This window comes from Erigeron canadensis, chromosome 3, assembly GCF_010389155.1.
Source record: "Erigeron canadensis isolate Cc75 chromosome 3, C_canadensis_v1, whole genome shotgun sequence".
NCBI classification, from domain to species: domain Eukaryota; kingdom Viridiplantae; phylum Streptophyta; class Magnoliopsida; order Asterales; family Asteraceae; genus Erigeron; species Erigeron canadensis.
In genome coordinates, this window is record NC_057763.1 from 46,553,622 (window position 1) to 46,578,840 (window position 25,219).

At 29.8% G+C, this 25,219-nt stretch overlaps 2 protein-coding genes across 2 annotated transcripts; one reads left to right on the forward strand and one right to left on the reverse strand.

Moving 5' to 3' along the window:
- Window positions 1-6,303: 6,303 nt before the first annotated feature.
- On the forward strand, window positions 6,304-11,663 carry LOC122592778 (secretory carrier-associated membrane protein 2-like). Its single transcript, XM_043765088.1, has 14 exons — window positions 6,304-6,447; window positions 6,586-6,671; window positions 7,218-7,277; window positions 7,532-7,636; window positions 8,146-8,208; window positions 8,663-8,696; window positions 8,860-8,982; window positions 9,208-9,270; window positions 9,383-9,476; window positions 10,191-10,236; window positions 10,320-10,387; window positions 10,931-10,979; window positions 11,056-11,121; window positions 11,330-11,663. The coding sequence occupies exons 2-14, from the start codon at window positions 6,612-6,614 to the stop codon at window positions 11,414-11,416; spliced, it is 918 nt and encodes a 305-aa protein (XP_043621023.1). The 5' UTR covers window positions 6,304-6,447; window positions 6,586-6,611; the 3' UTR covers window positions 11,417-11,663.
- Window positions 11,664-14,086: 2,423 nt separating this feature from the next.
- Window positions 14,087-14,747, reverse strand: LOC122593469 (glycine-rich RNA-binding protein 1-like). The gene has a single exon (XM_043765883.1). It carries the CDS (start codon window positions 14,681-14,683, stop codon window positions 14,252-14,254), a length of 432 nt encoding a protein of 143 aa, XP_043621818.1. The 5' UTR covers window positions 14,684-14,747; the 3' UTR covers window positions 14,087-14,251.
- Window positions 14,748-25,219: the final 10,472 nt, after the last annotated feature.

Here is a 25,219-nt window from a genome sequence, read left to right on the forward strand (position 1 = left end):
TGGAATGAACATCGTAATAGAATGAAATATCACATTTTGTCGGCATGCTTGATTGTTTTAGATAGCATTAGGAAATGTATTATTTCTTTAGCCTTTCAACAAATATTTTCAATATTTTCGGTCTGTTTTAATTTTGTGAAATGGTGAATGACTTACTCCATCTATATAAAACATTGATATATAGATTGTTTTTTACTTCATTTTTACTTTATACTTTTATATAAAACAAATTGTGTTTTTTAGCAATTAAAACTTTAAATTTACCATATTATAACATAGATGTTTCAATCATTAAATAATCATATTAATTCCCATTACATCAATTGATTTTACATTCGACACCATTGTTGCTGACGCCCGTCGCCGCCATATCCATATCACCATCTCCGCCGCATCGTACATACATACGCAGGGCCGTCTCAACTGTTTATTAGGGTCAAGCATGGGCTTTAGGCCCCCCAAAACAAAAGGCCCCCAATTTTGTAGCTATCTATATGTATACATCAAAATTTTTAGGCGGCTAGAAAAATACTCTCGCGTAAATTGAAGAAAAAGAAGAGGGAATAGGGTAAGTCAGACGCCTCATATCTCGAAGTCTTCATCTCCTTGAAAACTGAAAAGCATATAAGAAGAATAAAAAGCTTATTACCTAATTGATTTTGGTAAAGGAAACGCATTTATTCCTTTGTCTTGCAACTCCCTCTCCTTACTTCGTATTTCGTAAGTTTTTTTTTTTTTCATGTTTTAAAACACAATTTCAGTATATTATATATTAGTACGAGTAGATTTATGTTTATATAATATTAATGTATTTATATGTTTAGTGTTAGTAGTATACTTTATTTGTATATGCATAGATGATAGTAGGTTTGTTAGAAGTTTGTGTTATATTATAATTTAGCCAACTTCTAAATTCTAACTGATTCAAGGTAAAAGTAGATTTTTAGGAATGTTACATGTTGTTCATCTCCTTGAAAACCGATAAAGGAGGAGGGTTTTTATTAATCTTATTTTAATTCTGGTGATGATGAGACATATACACAACCAAGGTTTATAAATTTGGGTCTTTTGTTATCATCGTAATAGTTTGACCAGCAAAAATTAGGATTATGTGATACCTAGATTATTAATGTTAAGGGATTTTAAAACTGGAAGTGATACGCTTAATAATGTTAGATTGTTAGACTAATAGACCTTGCTAAATGTTGTAATTATTGAGCCGAGTTTGATAGTCAAAACGAGTCAACAAAACAGGGTACAACTTGGGTAAAGAAGACAATTACATGCTAACTTTTTATCAGCCCTGAATATTGTTTCTTTAAACAGCAAGTTAAAACCAGAAGCAACCAGTAGCAGCCCAACATCAGGCGACCAGCAGCAGCAACATCAACAGACAACAGGTACACTTTTTTTGTGTTAATAAAATAGGCCCCCACAATTGATGTCGTTTAAGGCCACAAAAAACTTTGAGCCGGCACTATACATACGCTAATCAGTTCTTAGTGTAATAGTTAAATATAGAAATGAATAAGTAATGTAAATACATTATCAATAACAAAAATATTCCATTGATTTAAATACTTACTATATATAAAAAAATTCTAAATTTTGTTTAGAAAAGCAAGACATTACTTTATGTTTTATTAATAAAAAAAATGAATAATATTATATTGAATGATATAAGTTTTTTTATTATTATTAGCTGATTTTATATTTGCTGCATACTTTCTCAATTTATTTTTATTATTTTATTTTTATAATATAATTATAAAGGGGTTATTTAGATTTGAACACTGTATTCTCGAGTTTTTTTTAAATGATAGGAAAGGAAAAGATCGGATAAGGAAAGAAAAGAAAAGAACAAAATTTATATATCAAAAAGACATTTTCGAGTTACATGAAAAACTAAAGAAAAGAAAAGAAAACACAAAATTAATAGTGTTCTTGAGATAGAAAGAAAATAAAAGAAAGGGAAAAAAGTTATAATTTTACAATTATGTCATTTTTCCTATAAAGTTGTTATTAATTAATAGGGGTAAATTAGTAATTATACACATAACTTAAAAGTTTTCCATCCAAATCCTCCCAAAAATGGGAGGAAAGTTTTTACTTCAAAAACATCCATGTTTTCTTTTCTTCCCCTTTCCTTTCATTGCTGTGATAATTCATATAATTGCCTTATTCATCAATTTTTTTTAAAAAAATATGTTTTGTAGGATGACAGTGTACAACAGGAGAGCAACAGTTTTCCCTTAAATGAGGGCCAAGAACCAATAAAGGTTGAGATGGAAAAATTCCTTTATATCTTTTCATATAATGGTGGTGGTGTTTTTACATGTAAGGTGTCTAAGATTTGGTCAAAAATTCCTTTATATCTTTTCCTTTTTCCTTTTACTGTATCCTTGATTGCAGAATCCAGACAGTAGAGCTGTAGCTTCAGTACTGAAAGTGAGACCCACTTCTGTAACGAAGAAAGTCTGATTCCATGAACCTACATCTACAAATAAAAGAAAATATCTTGGTGGTGCAGTATCCAACTCGACACAAAAGAAACATAAGTAATATTTTGTATGTTTTATTCTTACATTATGATATAACAAGTCTTTCAGATATATATTAAGTTGCTTCATGGACTTTGAAGGAGGGTGTTTGCCGGTACACAGCAACCCATACCCATCACATTGAGGGAGAAGGTAATTTCCCAAGTTAGATAACATTGCTGTGATAATTCATATAATTGCCTTATTCATCAAAAAAAAATTTAAAAAATATGTTTTGTAGGATGACAGTGTACAACAGGAGAGCAACAGTTTTCCCTTAAATGACGACCAAGAACCAATAAAGGTTGAGATGGAAAACCTATTAAATGATTTGAAGCGTCTCCTACTTCTGCCCCTTCCAACTTCTTTAACTAATCGGCCTTCATCCCCTGACTGGCCTTTATCGCGTCCTGAAGATTTATTTTGTGTTAAAGAGTACTTGGAATTTCTGAATTCTGCCAGCAGGTCAGTCTTTTCTTTATTTATCAATTATAGTCATTGCTTATATAGTTATATACTTTGATACAAATAAACACACATACAACTAACACCTTTTTTTTTCCTTCTATTATAGGGGTGATTTGATACAATTTCCGGTAATTCATTTTGTATCTTTTTCCATACATCCACTACTAATAATCTTCCACAATACTAGATCAACAATGATTATATAATGATAAAAAAAACAATACTCAAACTATATAGTAATAGCAACATATCACTACCTTAATATAACCAAACTACCAAAGTTCTTTCACTATACATATTTGCATGACCATAGTTTCTGATACCTGAAGTTTCTGCAGGGTATTAAGGAAAAAACAGCTACAAAAATCGTTGATGCTCGTGAACTTCAACCTTTCAGAAGCGTAAGAAATTTTAAGCAATTATATGTCTGTCAAAAAAAGTATTTCATAACTTTAAATTTTGGTCATCTTTAGGTTAATTTTTTTGGCTGATTATACACTCTTATGTTTAATATTGCAGATTAATGACCTTAATAATATTGATAGTGTTATGACAAGAAAGGTACTTGCTCTTCTTTTGAATGACTTGTACAATATCTTGCATATGCTTGCTCATGACATCGTTTTATAATGGTGTTGTACAGAATATGTTGACAGGGCTGTTTAAAGCCATTACAGACATATTGACGAAATCTTGAAGATCTCCAAGTGCTCACTGATGCATCACACTTAATCCTTCATGATTTTGTCACGTGAACGCAAGTGCACACTGATGCACCATTTTATTACTTGTGCTTCTATAAAGCCGTTAAATTTTGTTAGTGATAGTTTTTGTACCATATCTTCCATGATCATGTCAATGTTTTAGAAAGGGTGACATTCGATCTGACTTTCCTTTCAGGATTTTTATGCTGACTTCAAAACTACAATCAACGTACACAGAGATATAAAAAAATATCTCACAAGAAAACTGCGAGGAAACCAAACACACCAACACCAAGGTTGCAAGATGACCAATTCTAGCCTAATTTAATCACAAACTGTTCCTTAAATTTATGCAAGCACAATGTCGATTCTTGTAACAGAATGTTTGTTGTCATGGCCCGCTAGTACTTAGAAAAGATCAAATCAACAAGCTACTGAAGCCGTTGGTTGTTAAGCTATAGAGTAATCTATAGGTTGCCTAACTAATGAGTTATCTATCCCGTCATTTGTTGGTATTCATCTTGTTAAACCATCTTTTTGCCCCAAAAAGGTTTTTGTTAAATGCACTGACCCCACAATTCTCGTCTTGTTAACCCGTCACTAACGTTCATTCCACAATTCCCTCCCACGTCATCTCAGTGTAATTTTATCATTGAACCAATTTTACAACAATAAAGATACACATATGACACTGCAAGTTTGTGAGCACATATATACCATGTCAATGACAATGATTGCTTTGATACATATTGCATATATCGTTGAATGATTTTGACTATACTTACCCAACAATCAATTTGACTTCAAATTATATATTTAACAAAAAACCAATTTAGAGTATGTTTATACCAAAAAATAAATGGATATTGAACTAACATCTTCGTTCAACAGAACCTTTACTATCCGAGCAGGTGGTGGTGTCGGTGGCGGGACAACAACGACTCTCCTACAAGAAAATTGATTGTACCTTAAATAAGAAGAATAAAGAAAACATTTGAGACATCAACCCCATTTTGGATTTATTAGTCAAATTCCTATAGAAACCAATTTCCATCCTCTACAGGAGTAAATCCACATGTTAGTAATAAGAGCTTTTCAAATAGAGCATTCCGAAGAATCATTTAACGAACATGGATTGTCTAAACTTTAAAGCCAAAAGGTCATTAACAGTAGCATCCAATATTACAATTCTTATACTTTTCATCATCGTTAACATCTCTTTAGTTATGAGAAGAAGGATTACTAATACCATGATGCAATTGGCAGCGTAAAAATCATCCAAAAGGATCAGGGTCAAGAAGACGTAAATCAAAGAGTATTCACAATGATAAGAAGATTTTTAAAGCTTTTTATTAATTCATTAATTTTAACCTAAAAAAGGCATCTCCTTTTCTCTATAACTTGATTTGGAAAACAATTATGTATAAAAAGTCGGAGATTTCCAATCTATCCACTAAAAACAACTATTCAACCAAATGGTATCAACATTTTTTCAACGACTTTTTTCTAAATTTTCATAAAAAAATACTATTCATCAACCTTCTATTTAAGATAGCTAAAAAAGTTCAAAATTTAAAATGCATCAAATAATAATCTAAAAGAGGACAAAATTTAAATATCTCTAAGAAAAATTCCAAATCCATAAAATATATATGAAAATTTAAATTTTGACGGGGACATTGTCCTTCTCGCTCCCTTTCGGTGCCGTTTCTAAGGTCAAGATAGTATGCTTGACTGCTTGTCATATATCATAAAAATTAAGATTGAGATTGCAATTGAATGTGGAATCAAAAAAAGTAACAACTAGCATAAAAGTATCGAGTCATTACTCATTTGTTGAAAGAAATACGTCAAAACAATAACTTAAACAAGAAGTTTTTGTTAGGATTTATAAACATAAACATATAAACAATCACGAGTACGCAACGGATAAGAACGTATATGCAATCACATTAATTAACAAAGAAGAAATCGAATGTGTAACTTTTAGCGTAAGCTTCCAATAAGATAATAATAATAATATTAATATTAATTAGGGTTTAAAGTAAAACCTCTCTACGATTGCACACACAACACGTCCAACAAAACCCCACCAAAAGGCTAGATCTTGAATCACCAAAAGGCTAAAACTCATAGTTTGCTTTAATATGTTTCGTCCAATACAATTTAGAAACACAAATAATATGTTTCAATTCTGTCGAAGTAAAAACCCCACCAAAGTACTATTATTACTATCAATCGATATAATAATATAATATAGCTTTGATGTTCGAATTGTAATATGGGTTTTGTGCTTCGGTTTGTATTCCGATCGAGTGAAACAACATAAGGGTTTTTTAATTTATGAGTTCATACGTTAGGTATAGATTATTAGGATATATAGAGTGTAAATATATCCCTAATAATTTAACTTTTTAATTATGACAACGCTTACTAATCAAGTCCTAAACAAAATTTACACTTAAAATTTTATATTGAATCAAGTCTTTTTAAATTCTTATCAAATACTACCTTACCATCTTACGGACTTACGGTCTACCTCCTTTGGTCCCCAGAATTTGCGTGTTCAATCTCTCGTTATAATTATAAAGGGGCTATTTAGATTCGAAAGGAAAAGTGAAATCTAGTAGTATTTTATTCCAAAAAACTTCTCCCGATCATTGACTGCCACCAAAATCAACTCTCCCTCGACTTGGACTTTTATTATTTTTCTCTCCATCATTATTCATTAACAGGTTTCTTCAATTCTTTCTCAATACTCTACTTTCTCTTTTTATTTTTATATAATTATAATTAATTAATATTAACTCACAGATCACTTTATTATTGTTATGTTCGCTATATATAATAATTTCTGTATCTATATATTGTAGATAGAAGTGAGTGAGTCGGTGGTGAGATGGCTGGGCGTTTCGATCCTAATCCTTTTGACGATGGAGAAGAAGTTAATCCATTCGCTGTAAGTTTATTATTATTATTATTATCAGTTACCCGAGGCTATATCGATGTGTTTTGTTTGAATATACGATATGCGATTTACTGTGTTTGACTTCAACTTAGGGTTTACTTTCTGGATCTCGTTTTTCTATTAAATCTATCCATATTTGCATTCTTCTGCTTCATCTTAACAACTTGTATATATATATATAGATATAGTAGATGTTTATATATGTGTGTTTGCGTATATGCTTTATGTAGTACTAGTATTTAATTTAATATAGATATGTGTTAGTATGTAATGCAGAAGCTGAATGTGATATTGATTTATCTGTTTTTGTTTTGGAATGATATATATTGATTTACTGTTAGGGACGGAATGGTGATTTTGTCTGTTATATAATTTTAAAATGGATATAGATAGATAGGTTTTGCATATGTGTTTTTTTTTATTCTTCTACTATATCTTAAAGTTCATAGTTTTTGTTTGCATATTGATTTCTATAAAGTGATTGGCTAGTTTCCGTATGCTCTTTTATGTACTGACTAATTGTGACTACATAAACAGGATGGAGCCGGGGGTAAAGGAGGCAAGACAAATTACAGTGGAGGTTCATTCTACACATCGGTAAGTCTAACAATTTCTTCTTGAGAGTTGAGTCCTTTTTCTGTAGCGCTTATGATCATTATCATAATTACGGTCTATTATGTGTGGTTTATCAATCTACAATATTTTTTATTATCTTGATACTCATCAAGATTCATGCGTATAATATTGACTTAATTATTGTATTTTCTTTCAAAAATATTATTGGTTATTCTGTTTCATCGGTGTGTGGAAATATCTTCAAATTTTTGTCTAATTTTGACTCGGTTTTGCAGAGTGTTCCACCTGCTACAAACTCTCGGCTATCGCCTCTTCCTCACGAACCTGCAGATTTTTATGACAGGAGTGCTCCAGTTGACATACCTCTTGATTCAGCCGCAGTAAGAATAGTTTTCATATCTTATTGTATCTATCCTTATGCTTTAAGAAACTTGGATATATGCAATTGAGTGGCCTTTTTATGCTTTTATTGCCCACATGGGAATTAAGTCGATCTAACTGTGCAAGCAGTTTATTGTAATTTGTGGATGGATCATGGTTTTTTGGAACAGCTACTTTTAGGTTGAGTAACTTATGTTACATATGTCATTGAAAATTTGATATGATTGCTTCTCTAAATAACTATTTTCATTGTTTCCTTTGATACAAATTATCTGAGAAGGATTGGAAAGATTGAGTTGAGGATGTAAAGTTGATGAAGCAAGTTAGTTAACACTTAAGTCTAGATTAAGTGGCCTACTAATAAGTTTGTGCACAAACCCTTAATTTATACTTTTATAGGCAACTCTGAATAAATAATTCTAAGTTGGGTTTTGTGGAACACTGCTTCATTTCATGAACTGCTACTTTATTTCTCAACCACTGTTACTTTCTATCGTCTTCTTTGAAGGATCTGAAGAAGAAAGAGAAAGAGCTGCAAGCTAGGGAATCTGATCTAAGGAAGAGAGAAGAGGTAATTCTCAAGAATTATTTTCTATCTATAAGTTTGTTACGATTTGAACATGGTGTTTGCATTAATATTCAAGCACATTAACATCTGTACCAGATTTGTTTTGAAAGACACAGTAGTTATATGGTTAAACAGCTTGGCTATACTTAGTGACAAACCATCCCTGGGTAATTTGAACAGGGAAAGCCTACTTTATTTACTGGTTATCTGTAAGGAAAGGGACACATAAAGAAGATTTCTTTCAAGTGCCGAAAAATAATTGTTTATGACCTAGTAGTGTTTGTGGTTTCAAAGCTTGGTTCCTTGGAGTTTAATATTCCATTTTTTTTTCCTGATATAACAAGCTTATGTTAGTTAGAAAATAATGATACATTTTAATTCTTCCGAGATAGTATTTATGGCGTTAAGAGTATTCTACCTTTCAAAGAGATTGTAATTATTTGATTGTTGTTTGCAGATAGTAAAACGGAAAGAAGAGGCAGCTGCACGTGGTATGTTATCTTCTGTCCCGATTGTCATATGCTACTGTTTTAAGTATAAATGGAAAAGATTACCTATAAATTGAAACATCTTAACCTACTACGGAAATATAGGCACAACTCGATGTTATTTCAGCAATCAACATGAGCAACTAACCAACTCCTTTGTTTGCAGCTGGTATTGTTCTTGAAGAGAAAAATTGGCCACCCTTTTTCCCTATCATTCATCATGATATTGCAAACGAGATCCCAATTCATCTGCAGAAATTGCAATATGTCGCATTCACAACGTATCTGGGTATGTTTTTTTTCTTTGTTTATCATGCGACAAATATTTTGGTTTCTATCTGCATGAGTGCCACGAGATCAATCAGTTTTATGTCTTCTCGCACTATAACAATTAGGTTCGCAAAATAGAACTGTCAAGTGCTCAAAGCGAATCTAATCGTAGCCCAGACTCTGTAAGATAGCTTGTTTTTTTGTTAGTTAAAATCAAGTTACTTATATGTGTATCATATGGCAGGACTAGTATTCTGTCTTCTGTGGAATATTATAGCCACAACAACAGCTTGGATTAAAGGAGAAGGTTTGTGCAGATTGATTTTTTCTCCATTCTTTACGGTCTTGACACTTGTTATCTTTCTTCCCATTGAATGTGTTGTTGGAAATTCGTTCTTATAAGATTTTACTTTTGATAGACCCGAAGATATGGTTTCTTGCTCTTATCTACTTCATATCAGGAGTTCCACTTGCCTACGTGCTGTGGTACCGACCTCTTTATCGTGCATTTAGGTAAATACCAATCTCTACAAAGAAAGTTGATGACCAGGAATAGTTATCATTTTTTTGTTTTCTTCTAAACTCTATATGAATCTTAATATAGTGGAAGTGCATGTTTGTCCCCGAGTGTAAGTGTACCTTTTTCTCCGTAAAAGACTACTGGATTTAATGTGGTGTGTGGTGAATATCTTAACAGATCATGAGCCAATCTGGCTCATGAAATGTTGTTAGTTTGAGGAAGAATACTATTTTGAAATGTTTAACCATCAATCAAATATTTAAAATAGTTTTTGCTAATGACAAATGAGGGAATTTTTGGCCAGAATCAATTTTTAAAAAGAATACTTGGTAATGATAATAGTAGGCAAAGTAGTAAATTTAACTGCACATTTACGATAAAAAGTGAATCTGTTCAAAATCCAATTCATGTAGATCATTTAGCATTTTAAACTTGTGTCTTGTGCTCACATCTGTATCACAAAAAAATTACTGTCTGTAATGGTGAATCATATGTTTACTTGCTGTAAGGACAAACAGAATACTAGCAAAATACTGTAATTAGAGAATGTAGAAAAGAGGAAATTGAGATTAACAAAGGGAATTCGGTTCCCTTTTTAGGTCACTGGGAATGTGTATAGTTGGTATCTACTTGATGTATATTGGGATGTGTATCCTGGAGATAAAAGAAATTTACTCTTTTTTTTTACATTGGAAACTACATTGCAGGAATGAAAGTGCTTTGAAGTTCACTTGGTTCTTCCTATTTTACTTGGTATGATTTCAAACTATCCATAGTTTTTTTGTTTGGGTTATTATATTCCCATGGTGGTAAGTCGTTCTTTATGGTGCCTATAGGTTCATATAGGCTTCGTCATCTTTGCTGCAGTCGCCCCTCCCGTGGTCTTTAAAGGAAAATCTCTTGCGTGAGTTTCTCATACGACTTCCAGTTTTTCTGTATTTCTTGGTTTTATAAATTATTAATTTGACACTTGACAGCATAAATAATTGTTGTTTGACCTGAAAGTTGTTCATTTTGAATTAATCCAATCTTATCAAGTTTGGTTCTAATGAGTTGGTTTTGTGATTTGCATTATAATGCCTGACGAGTAATATTGAGCTATTTGAGTAAGTAAATGGTTCTAATTTTTATATGCTAATTTCATATAAACTTGAAGCCTTTGAATAGCATTACAAAGAATACCTAGGTCATTCTTTCTATTGCTAAAAAAATCAAGTATTCTAACGAACAAATGATTTCAACACAAGACCAACAAATTGAAACTTGATTGAACGCTAATGGCTCTGCTTAATTCTCTTTGGGCCCACTCTTGCAACCAAGTTACAAATGAAACTGATCAGTACAAGTCAGGCTTGAACTGTGTTTGTTAGTTTGTTTATATCAAATTGTCATACATGCATTAGTTTCATCAGCTTTTGTTTCTGAAAAATCTTCTTCCTTGAAACAGAGGGATTCTACCAGCAGTTGACCTTGTAGGCAATCATGCAATTGTTGGGGTAAATTCCTTTTCAACTTGTTGAATTTGGGTTTCTTCTCTCTTTAACAATGTTAACTAAGTGCATTTTCTTGTAGATTTTCTATTTTGTAGGATTCGGTTTATTCTGTCTCGAGTCTTTGCTCAGCATCTGGGTTATTCAGGTCAGAGTTCTTATCTGCTTTTTTTTTATCATCCCAAATTGCCGTTGTTAAATCATTCAATACTCTTAAAATTTGACAGATTTGATGACCAAATTTATAATATGAAAAAAACTACAACTTTGCGCCGGAAAAAAATTAAGGAAATTCATACTGTTTTTTCACTGATCTGCTAGAAATGGTTGAGATTTTCATGATTTTTCTTGTGCAGCAAGTATACATGTATTTCCGGGGAAGTGGCAAAGCAGCAGAAATGAGACGTGAAGTTGCTAGAGGTGCAGTACGTGCAGCGGTATGAGTCGGTGTTCACATGACGGGGTCATGATGTTGAATCGTTATAAATCATTGGACAGAGCAAGGTTTTCTGGAGGATGTTTCTAGTTGCTCAGGGAAAACTTTGATGTGAATTCATAAAGTTCTTTGTGATTTTTTCTGATTTTATGGAAGGATTTATATGATGTAGAAGTATAGAAAGATGCGAAAAATTGGTATTTACCTGTGTAAATTTTGTGTTATATACTGATTGTGCTGATTTTTCCTTACAAGCCAGGATTGCATTCTTAGCATTCTTGATGCAGGTGATGTATTTTCTTGCTATTTGGAGAAAGTTGTCTAGAAATGGCAATCAATCTGATTTTTCTTCCACCATAAAATCCGGTTAAAGTTGAATTTGCACATAGGGGGTAGGGGTGTAAATGAGCAGAGGATTATAAATTTAAGTCAGGTTCGGTTAATAATTACTCGACTTTGGCTTGATACAATTTCGAATAACCTTATAAATGTGTGATGAACTCGAGCTTGAAAATTTAGTTATTCTTCAAAACTTGAAACTTGTTAATATTTTTTTTAGCATTTTTATTTAACTATATTTAAAGGTTTTACTTGATAAACTCGACTAATTATTTGAACTAAAAATCTCATAGTTAAAAACTCATAATAGATGAACTTTTTTATCAACTACCCTGGAACGTAATAGATGAACTAATTTATTGAGTATTATCTTGTATTTTAATTCCTGGTACTCTAAATTATGTACAATACATTGTGCAATATTATTTTTCTTGTCCGTGCAATAATCAATTACTAGTTTTACTTTACGGTTGATAATACTCGACCCAACTTGCAGCCCAACCTGAAAAAACTTGGGTACCGTTGTATATTCATGATTTGCCAATCTACTAATAGTCTAATATGATGTTTGTCAGGTTGGGTTAGGTCTTTTGGGGTCATCAAGTTGACAGGTAAACTCAATTTCTATTTCATTTTAAGGAAAAATGAACACTTTAATGCATAGATAATCACTTGATCATATAGATAAACTCAAAACGCGTTTAGTTGTAATATAGATGTTCAAGTCACAAAGAAACACATTGAGAGCAGAAGAAAGTAATTACTTATAAAATACAAACAAGAATACATAGGGTTATGATTTATGAATCACGTACGTTGAGTTTGTGTTTGTCGTCTGTTGGGTTGAAATTACTCTCCCTAACTCAGTTAAGTAAAAGTTTCCGATTAGAAATTTAATCCTGACTCACGACCAACAAACTTGGATCCGGTCCGTGTAAACAAAATCATGGCTCAAACTAGTTGTCAGGTTGATTTCGAGTTAAATGAGTTGTTTCGAGTCTAGTCAGTTTAATGCCAACCTATTGTGATTTCCCGTAGTACTTATATATAGCTTTTAAAACAATACAACAACTAACAAAAAGATCTTATCAAAAGATACAACCAAAGTGCAAAACATTGAATTTTAAATCTAGAGTTTAGACTTCAAAAGGCTAGTGATAGTATAATTGTATATATATTAATCCAAACAAAAGAGTTATACTCCGTATTAAAATTTTCTTTTTCATTAAATAGATAATGATTTGTTCCCTAACCATCATTAATTGACTTGTACAAAAGTCAATATCATCATCTACTTCATAATCATTCATTAACCTTTACAGGACAAAAAGATTACATGACTTTAGTATAGCATCCCACTAGTTTTGTTTTTTGTAAGCGGGAGATTGATGAATTGATAGGCCTAAATATTTGTTTAACGATAGTAGTGGATATAATGGAAAAGTTTTCCTACTCAAATATATCTCACTATATTTAGAATGATAGATGTAAAGAATAAAGATTAGACTAAAGAGTCCCATGCCTTTCTTGGTCTTAATACTCGTACGATGTACGGTAGATATATACATTGTATCATAAGTAAATTCGAATATGCCTTATACATGATTCATGAGTATAAAATAAATTGTTGTTAAAGTAAATCGATAATCGAATTTAAATTATAAAAAACAATAATGATAAATATAATATATGTGTAGCTAAAATTTTAGATTTACCTTAAATTTTTAGATACATATCAAAATCGGAACTTGTAAACATAATGGATGATAGCAAATAGCCTTGTGATTTCATATCGTAAACTTAATTTTTTGAAGTATTCATGTTAATAACTTTATTATGATTAATATAAGTAATAGGAGTTGAAGAATTAAGAAAGAAAAAGAAACAATTTATTAATGAGAAAACGTTCAATCAAATAAGGTTATAATGTCTTTTGTATTAATAAGCCAAGCGTTAGAGTTTATTTCTAAGTCTAATAAAAAAATTGAATTTATATACAACTAAAAAAAGCTAATTTAACAAAATAAATAAATTAAAGGACACGTATCGATCAAGTATTACACCACGTGTCACTTCAAAAACATGAAAATTCTGTTTTAATTTATTGGTAGATATGGATCCGGTCAATACTTCGTGAGAACCAGCCCGAACAATGTTCCTCTGTCCTTAATTAATACATGCAGAAAACAGATTCAAACTCATAAATATTTTCGATGATCGATCCCATAAAACATTTAGCCTCATATTTCTTTTCATATTAAAGTTGTTCTTTAGTCCCAAATAATAACATTGGTAACTTGTAACAATTTTTGATAATAAGTTGAGTAATACATAAATATAATACAAACTTAATTTCATAATATATAATAATAATGCAAAGTGTTAAGGAAATACATACTGCTAAAAAGAAGCAGTTTACTCGGCTGATATCTCAACCGGCGTACCAAACTCCGGCAAATACAACATATATATCATACATCTATAATAGTTTTTATATATATGTTTAACAATAAGCCACACACTTCTTGCAATCCATAGTACACCCACCTCCGCCACCACCACCACCATACCCTTTGCCGGAGCGGCTATAAGCAGTGAAACATTTACTTGGACACGTCAGCTTTTTCTTGTAACAAGGCCCTTTATCTTTACACACAACACTTGGTTTAACAACCCCACTTTTAGAATGACCACCTTTCGGGCCTCCATAACCCGACCCGTACCCGCCACCAACACCGTTTCCGGGCCAGTTGTTACCGAACCCGGGTATGTTAAACCCGCCTCCTGACCCGGGTCCAAAAAACCCGTTGCCGTTGTCTTGACCACCTTTCTTGTTAGTACTTTTGGATTTGTTGGTAGTTGGGTCGGGTCGGGTTGCAATGGTGACACTAAAGAGGAAGAAAATGAAGAAGAAAGAAATGATGAGATTTTTCATGATGAATTTTGAAGGTTGATAAATTGTGACAATAAATATTTATTTTTAGAAGGTGGGATGTTGGGGGTATTTATGGTGAGCGAGTATTGGGTGTATGTATGAAATATGCATTTAAGAGGAACACAAAATGTAGGGTTGCATGAGATGTGTTTAAAGTGAGAGTTGGTTAAACGTCGTACATATTGCAATTATATTTTACTTGAAAGGTCAAAGGTACATGTTGCAATTACATTATGGTTTTGGTAGCCTATCTCTAATGGAGGTATCCTTGGTTGTTTTTGGATATTATTTTATTTTTTTTAAGTTTGTCCAAAATTAAGGATTTTTAAAAAAATCGTCCTTACTTGTCATTTTCTAATATATTTTTGTTTTTAGTGGAGGTCAGATGATATGTAAGGATGTTTGTATAGTTGGAGATAAAATTATAAGATTTGAAATATTTGTAAGGATGTATAAGAATTTGTAAAGATATGATGTGACACTAACATTGGAGATAGCCTTAAGAACGTTTGTCTGGTATAAACTATTTCGTTGAATAAAAATTTGTGTAAAATATGTTTTTATAGATTTTATTGATAGAAAATTTATTTTACGCAATACTCTCACAAAGGATATAATACCATGAGAAAGTTAATTGGTGGGTATGCCCAATGCTAGTAACTACTCGTTGAGGTGATCATTTTCATGTAACAAATATTTCTTTGCAACAAAAGTAACCACCATACCGTCAGAAATATAAAAAAAAAAAAAAAAATGTTTGTAAGGTTCGGGGTTAGATTGACCTATTCCATGGACTACCAACCTTAATTAATACAACTATACAAGCATATCAAGACATGAATAACTTAATTAAAGAGGAAAAAGAAAAGCGTCAATGCCCCAACCATACTATATCATTCAAGTCAAATATGAAATAAATACACGCATGTGCATTTGTATGTATTAGAGTATATTACTGTATACTTTGTAAACAAAATAAATATATATAGTGTATAGTTGATTTTTAGTAATTTACTCCGTATATAAAGAATTACCGTGGACATGTTTTACATAACTTTTAATTTGTTGGCTTCTAAGTTGTAAACATGATCTTAAAGAGGTTTTGAACTTGAAAAAGAAAATGTCCAGTTTGAGAGTTACAAATGCGAAGGCGAGTCTAAAGGAGTGCATGTGACACCACTTATAATTGATTTCATTAGGGAGTAGTACATCATTTTTACTTTATGACTTATGGGGCTTTCGACATAAAAAACCTATTCAGCTTGGCTTCGCTATCGCTCATGTCTTGTATTGTAGTCGGCCCAGAATGCCATTTATTAACTAGGAAAATGATTAATCAATCTAACTTATATAGTTATATATGTAAAAATTAATCTAAAACTTTAAAAATTTAACATGTGGATTGCATTAATTCTCTTTCCTATAATTAAGTTGATTATTAAGCATACAAATTAGGTTAGATTTATCATTATCTACTTGTTATGTGATGAACGTGATCCCTTTTAATTTGGGCATGAATAATTGCAAACAACATAAACTAAGGGTGCGCCTAACTAAAAATCCAAATTAAGTCAGCCTAGCTAGCTAATCAATAAAAATTAAAAGGGAACCATTTTAATCGGTTTCCTTAACCTAAAAGCATTGCAAGTTGCTTAGCTTGTCAATCGGTTCCCGGGGTTTAAGACGGTGGTTTTTCTCAAAAACTCGGATTTTCTTTGAAATTACAGGTGAACCGTGAATGTATACGTTTGAAAAGTTAAACCCCATAACTCCATAAGCCAATAACCACGTCCTCTAAACATATCAACATTGGACCCACGTCATAATTGGTCCGTCGAACAGCGCTATCATGGATTCATAAAAGTCAAAATCACGCACTGTATTTAGTTCACAGGTGTCTTCATTAATATTTCTGGACTTCTACTATACATTCATTATTTACTAAATCATTTTGGCATTCTTTTATCATCATTATTAATTATTCACGAATTACAAAAGGTCTAACAAGTATAAATTGAATTAATATAATAAGTATCCTAAATTACAAGGAAAATGAGATACTTTTCTCCACGACTTTAACTTATTATACCAAGGATAATTTGAATTGTTAAAGTCATGTTATTATGATTCTGATCAATAAAATAAGTGAGAAAAGTATATCCAAACTACACCTAGCTAGGAATCTTATTATTGGATTTGGGTCGGTTCTTAAAAGCCCAATATTATAGTGAGTATTATTTAATCATGATAATGGATTGAAGCGTTGAAGGCAGCAGATTTACTAAAAACCGTGTTGGATTTGATTTAGGTGATCTCAGCCCAATATCGACCTAATAACTTTGTTGTATGATTTATTTGCTTATGGGGTTTAAGTTATGATCTCAGCCCATAACCCCTTGCAAGTTTGATTTAGGGTCTTTAATTAAAATGATTTTAGTATCCGTTTATTTATTTTGACATGAAACGAAAGTGTACATTTGCTCGACAATCGCTAGTGCACATATCATTGTATTAAGCTCGAAAATTTCTATGACTTCCAGTCTAATGACATTTCCATAAGAGAGACATCAATTAATCATATTTATTTAAAAGTTGATGAATGCATTTAAAGGTATTTTATATATATTATATGGACATATTTATGTTAGTGAGCAAATAGAGGTGTACATTTTGGAGTTATTGGTTAATTCTTTGAGAAAGGGTAATGATCCATATATAAAATGTATACATTATACAACTCTATTGTACAATTTATGTATATAACATTTTTATGATAAAAGAGGTTTTGTTGAAACAACTAAAATTCATGAATTGAGCTAATGTATGTAAAAGGTGAAGTGTGTGTTTTTGAGAGAGAATGAAGGAAGCACGAAGTTGTATTAGAATGAAATATGGTGGAAAAGGTTTCGGGTCTAAACTCAACAATGGTGATTTTGACACTAAAATTCAAATTCTTCCTCGTTTCTTTGAATTAATCCACAAATCTTATACCAAAACGCTCAGAATTCAATTCCTCACAAACCCTAACAACTTTTAATCAATAAAAAACAACTATAAATCAAACCCACTAATTTTTCAAAATGCAAGTTTTGTGACATGAAATTAACGACTCAAATTTGTGATCAAACTTATGAAATTAATCACAGATTCTACAATATTATCACTAATCCATTGTTAATTCAATATCAGAACATCAAAACATTCACTGAAATTAATAGAAATTAAAAAAATCAAAATATTGAATTTTTTTGGATAAAAAAATATTAAGCTTCAAAAATCTCAAAATCTAGCTCGAATTAAACTAAAAATAGGTTCTAATCAGCCAAAATTTATCTATTTTCATGGGCTCTGATACCAATTGAAACAACTAAAATTCATGAATTGAGCTAGTGTGTGTAAAAGATGAAGTGTATGTTTTTGAGAGAGAATGAAAGAAGCTGAAAGTTGTGTTAGAATGAAATATGATGAAAAAGGTTACAAGTCTTTCTAACACGAGGGTTTATATACATATGACAAATAGACACTATTATTGTATTATCTAACATTTGTGTAGGAATTACATCCTTTTTCGAAAGGAAGAAAATTGTTTAGTAAAAATTTATTAATTCATGATTTCATGATTTATTCATTTTTATGTACAATACATAATTTTGGTTATTGATTAATTCTCGTTTATATTTAGCCTTTAGGTATGTTCTTAGATAATGTTGACTTCACACATCAACTGGTTGAGTGAGGACAACTTTTACGAGTGAGTAAAAGTCAAAGATGGAAAACGAAAGTCAAAGATTGGCACCGTCCATCATCCAAAGGAGAACTGCAATTTGCATTCATTTTAACTTTAAGCTATGCCATGTAGTCCACATCATCAAAAAGGGTTTATCCAAATGGGTGCCACGCTGGCATCACCATCCCCATTCATTTCAGTAAGTTAGTTTTTATTTTTATAACACTCGTACTCCGTATTTCTTAAACATTTCTTAGCATAAATAATTATCCTAATTCCTAAAGTATTTAATTGTTTAGATTGACGGAAATTCTCTGAACATATATGACTATATGTTGTGTTTAAGACCCAATCAAGCAGTGATCGATGAAGCCAGAATTTTATGTCTAAAATGCCAACTTCAAATTTTACAATTTTTTATGTGTTTATTTTTTCTAATTTTACAATTTCAAAATGGGGAAATGTTAGGTAAGCATGTAATTTTTATTAAAATTTAAAAGACTATTTATATTTATTAAATTCAGAGATTTAATTTATAATTTTTATTAAAATGACAATAACTAAAGTTAAATAAATCATTTATCATTCAAAATAAGTCATAAAGAAAATTGAAATTATTAACTGTTGGAAATTTACACAAATTGCCAGCTGCTAGTCAATATCACAAGTTACAACAATTGACTACTCAAATGAAGGTACAACACTAACTACTGAAATGATTAGTAGTTAGTACCAACATCAAGAATTAATTAGGCTATTCAATGAAGGTGTTTTTGGATGCTTTAGATGTCTCTGGATATCTTTTATCATTAAAGTTTGTTTAAAACTAAGGAACTTTAGAAGAATGTTTTTACTTAAGGACATGTCCTTACTAAATATATTTTTGTTTTTAGTAGAGGTAAAAAGATATGTAAAGATGTTTGTATGGTTTGAGATAAAATTATAAGATTTGAAAGATTTGTAAGAATGTACAAGGATTTGTAAAGAATATGATGTAGCAGCTCAAGGGCGTACTTAACATTGGAGATAGCCTTAGTGGTCCAAGTGAAACTCTTGCCCAACCACTAATATTATGACAAAATAACCTTATTAGTCCATAACGAGATATGTCACCCGGGCGTTGCCCCGGGAGACATTACATTTGTGCGAAAGTGAAAGTAGTTTGCATAAAAGTTTAGTGCTAAAAGTGAAAGCAGTTCGCATAAAAGTTTAGTGCTAAAAGTGTAAGAGGCTTAGATATTGTCGTGAAAATAAAAGAAAATCAAAAAGTATAGAAATTTAGTGCTGAAAGTGTAAGGGTTAAAATGTTGTGGTGAAAACAAAAAGAATAAAAAGATTACTCTTCCTTGCACTTCACCGTGAAAAAACTAATAGTAAAAGTTTTGTATGAAAGTAAAAGTAGTTTGCATAAAAGTTTAGTTTTAAAAGTGTAAGAGGCTAAAATAATCTAGTGAAAATAAATGAAAATAAAAAAGTATCAAAGTTTAATGCTAAAAGTGTAAGCAGTAAAATGTTGTTGTGAAAATAAAAAGAATAAAAACGGTACTATTCTTTGCACGTGACATTTAAAAAACAAACAGTAAAACTTTTGTTTGAAAAAAATTAGTTCGCATAATAGTTTAGTGCTAAAAGTATAAGAAAAGAAAATTACTATTCTTAACATGTTTTCCTGTACTTTAAGATAAAAGAAAAATCAAAAAGTATGAAAGTTTAGTGCTAAAGTGTAAATAGTTCAAATATTGTGGTGAAAATAGAAAGAATAAAAAGTTTACTAAAAAGTATTATAGTTTAGTGCTAAAAGTGTAAAAATTAAAACTTTTGTACTTAAAGAATAAAAACTATTATATTATTTACTAAAAAGTATTATAGTTTAGTGCGTAAAGTATAAAGATGGAAACTTATGTAGTTAAAATAAAAAAAATGAAAAGTATACTATTTTTTGCACGGATCCCCGTAGCTTTATTTTTAATATATATATTAATGTCCCGCCGGCTTAAAATCAATAGTCTACTTTTCTTATCATTTTACCATCATAATCATATATAATCATATACTAGGTTTTTTTACCCGCACGATGTACGGCTGTTTAAAACGATCATTCAACAAAATTTTGACCAATATTGTGTATTTCGTAGATATATAAATAAAGATAAAAAAAACAATGTTTGAATTCTCGGTATCCATATTTGGTTCTAACGAAACTTTAAATTAATATTTAAAGATTTTTTATTTTTAAGATTGCATACATTTTGTATAGTTAAAATAAATCTATAGTAACTTGTTTCTTTTGTTAATCTTCAAATTTATATTGAATTTATTTTTAAATCTTTTCATTGAACTTAAAAGTTAATTAAGGTGTTGTATTCTCGTATTTTAAATCATGTTTAATGTACATGAAGAATAAATGTGTCTCAAAACTTGTTTTGGTAATTTAAATAAAACTCTTTAAATTAATAAATTATTAACCATTAAGTGACTGAATTGATAAATGACTGAATGGATATATAACGTCTGTATGGATTAAGTCAATACAATTGTTTTTTTTTTGTTTATTAAGTCAAAAAAACAAACACGTGTAATGACTTAATGGATTAGGTATCTTTGATTAAGTCATGACTATGTGTATTAAGTCCAAAACAAATGCCACCTAAGTTTGTATATGTTGTTTGTAACTATATCATTTCACAATTCTATAAACAACATAAAAGCGAAAAATTATTGTGTTAATTTCTTTATAATTTTCTAATTTAATTAAATAATAGTTGTCAAAGAAAACAATGTCAAATATCTTCCCAAGTTCCATGTATATCAGTATAAAGGATATACATTATCCTTCACATTCTATACCATCATCAAAAATATCGATACCTGCATGATTGAATAATTGTAAAGTCTAGACACAAAGAAATTTTGCAAATAAACGATAATACAAAATTAAATTGGAATGGAAAAAAATATTTGCTACTTGTCAACTCGTTTTTTGACTCGGCACACAAACTTGCTTTTTAACTCTTGAGATTTTACCCCAATCATATAAAAAGAGATGAAACTTTGAAAAAGAAAATTATCATTCGATATAAGGTTTGAAATCATATTAAATTAACTATATAATTGTAAAAAGAACAATAAAAAGTTATCTAAATATCGACCATTATTGCAGACTTTTTTTTTTTTTAATAAATAGCCAAACTTGTTAGTGAAAATATATTTTAATGAATCTAAATGTGTAATGTATGGATTAGATATAATCACATTAAAGTTGAAACCAAATTTTGGTGAATATCAAAAAGTCATAAATAATAAACTAAAATACATAAAATATAATTCCAATGAAAATATAACGATTCCAAATTTGGTTAAAGAATACTTAATTAATAAGTTTGCTTAAAAGTTTATTTTCACTTTTTTATATAAATATTTTCTATATTTTATTTATATTTATTTGTTTTATATAATTATAAGATAAAATATTATAAAAAAGTATGAAGATGCCACATAAGATAACTCCTATGTGTCAATATTTTAACATAGCTTTAGTTTAGAAGAGTGCTTGGATTTGCTCGGTTAACTACTGTTTTAATAATTATATAGATATTTTGAAAAGTAGTTAGTACTCATAACCATGTATTTGCTTATATTTTATGAAAAATTTGTGTTGTCTATACGTAAAAAACACTTTTTTATCGCAAAATCGGCGTCTGTTAATAATTAAATGAAAATTAATTAAAACTTTTAATAAGGACCACAATTTTAACAATTATTGTTACTTCAAATAAGTTATATATATATAGTTGATGTACCCTACTATCCCAGAAGCTTTAAAACAACTATTTCGTTTATCATTAAAAATAAGTGTGAACAAATTAAAAATTTTGTCATGCTTTTTTGTGTGTAAAAATGTATAGAAATGAAAGTGTATATAAATTTCTCCACACAAAAAAATGTGTAGAACTAAAAGTTTACACTTTTTAGTGTGAACTTTTATAATTATTTTGTAACACCTCATTTGTTCACACGCTAACTTTTAACTTATCGTGGACAAATGAGGTGTTACAAAATAATTATGAAAGTTAACACTAAAAAGTGTGAACTTTTATTTCTACACACTTTTAATTCTATATATTTTTACATACAAAAAAACGTGACAAAATTTTTAATTTAGTGTGAACAAATGCAATATTGTTTGTAGTGATGTATGTATGGGGGTTGGGTGTTGTTAAACAAGTATTAAAGTAAAATAAATATGACAAGAACTTGACCCATAGATCATAGTTAAGTTGATGCCTAAAGATTCACGAAGCAATTAATGCACGATAATTTTCATAATGCACGATGATTTTTAGTTAAAAAAAATTTAATTATTGTTTATTTGTTTTACTTGAATATTTACTTTATTTTGCTTAAAACTTGTATATTAATTTATTTGGCACCATTAAAAAGACCACGCACTACTCACTAGCTTGTTTTTGTGGACGTATAATTTTATATATATTCGTTATTTTTTGGATATACTTATATCGATGACCAACTAATTAAATACTTAAAAAATTGTTTTAAACTAGTTACAGACAGAAAGTGGCTAGAATGTTTGGTACATAAAAAACCAAACTCCCTTTTCAAGTCTTCATTGGACTATATCATTAATTGGGAGACCATGGGTTCATGTCAAAGTTGTTTGCCTAAATAGTTGTTCATACAGAAAATGAGTGCACATATTATTGGCACTCGTTATAATATATATTAAAAACAAAGTATCGAAAATTATGTAAAAAATAGTATATTTTAATTTTATTTTTCTTTTCATCACATAAGTTTTAATATTTACATTTTTAGTACTAAACTATAATAATTTTTAGTAAACTTTTTGTTCTATTTATTTTCACCACAAACCTTTCAATCTTTACACTTTTAACACTAAACTATAATATTTTTTTAGTAATAATATACTTTTTATTCTTTTTACTTTCACCACAGAAGTTTCAATCTTTACACCTTTAGCACTAAACTATAATATTTTTTAGTAAACTTTGTATTCTTTTTATTTTCACTACAATATTTTAACTCTTTACACTTTTAACACTAAACTTTCATAGTTTTTAATTTTCTTTTATTTTAAGATACGGGAAAACGTGTATAGAATAGTATACTTTTTATTTTATTTATATTTTCACCACAATAATTTCACTCTTTACACATTTAGAACAAAACTTTTATAATTATTAATAAACTTTTTAACTTTTTTATTTTCACCACAATATCTTAATTTCTTACACTTTTAACACTAAATTTTTCTACTTTTTGATAATCTTTTATTTTAACTACAATATTTTAACCTCTTACACTTTAGCAACAAATTTTTTAACACATATATTAAAAAGAAATGTACGGAAAAACTTGTAAAGAATAATAAAATTTCTATTCATTTTACTTTCACCACAACATTTTAACCCCTTATACTTTTAGCACTAAACTTATATACTTTTTGATTTTCTTTTATTTTCACCACAACATTTAAGTCTCTTACACTTTTAGCACTGAACTTTTATGCGAACGACTTTCACTTTCACACAAAACTTTTACAGTTCATTTTTTAACTGACAAATGTCAGTTTTTAATAATTTGAATAATACATGTTTTCTTTAAAAAGTTTATGGCACATTATCTCTTGAATAATATTTTTTTATTAAATCGTTAACAAATGTAATGTCTCCCGGGGCAACGCCCGGGTGACATATCTCGTTAATTAACTATAATATGCTATTACTATACAATTTACGTGTACAATAGTATTAAGCAAGGTTCTAAATATCGCTTTGGGTATCGTATCGGTCGACCCCTGATATGCGATATATCAGATATATCAGAGATATATTGGGGATATGTCGGATACCTTAATATATAAAGGAATTTATCTATAATACATATATATATATACACTAATAATATATACAATTTGACATAAGTTTACACACCTTTTAATCTTAAAGTCAGAAATCCTATTTTTGGTTTTAAGCCGTGTTTTTAGTCAACTTTTTTTCCCGACATTGACCGACATATGACCAAAAACGATAAGTTCAGCCGATAACCCATATTTCGTATCAGTTGAAGGCTGATATCCAATATATCACCGATATGCCCGATATTTGCAACTAGGGGTGAGTACGGTTCGGTTTTTGACTAAAACCGAAACCGAACCGTTATAATTCGGTTTTTGAAAACTAAAACCATTGAGTTTCGGTTTTTTCGGTTTGGGTCTATTTCGGTTTTAGTCGGTTTTTAACCACTTGTGGTTTGGGTAAAATTGAGCTTCAAAAGTTTATAAGTTTATACTCTATAATTACACCTTAATTAATTTCAACAAGTTTTTAAAACAATATTAGTAACAATAACACTACAACAATGACAACAAATCCATAAAAGTAAGTTGTACAAATTTCAAACAAATTTTATATATAAATATTTATATCTTTTACGCGTTATTTAATTATACAATTATTAAAACAAATTAATTTTGTTGTGTATTTTCACTTAAAACATGTAAATGATCTACCAATAAACTAAAATAGGATTGACATATTTTTGAAACGACACATGGCATAATCCTTGATCGACACATGATCTTTTGATTTATTTATTTTGTTAAATTAGTTTTTTAGTTGTATATAAATTCAAATTAGCTTTTTTAGTTGTATATAAATTCAACTTCCTTATTAAATTTAAAATCAAACTCTAACTATTGGCTTTATTAATACAAAAGACACTATAACATTATTTGATTGATCGTTTCCTCATTAATAAATTGTCTCTTT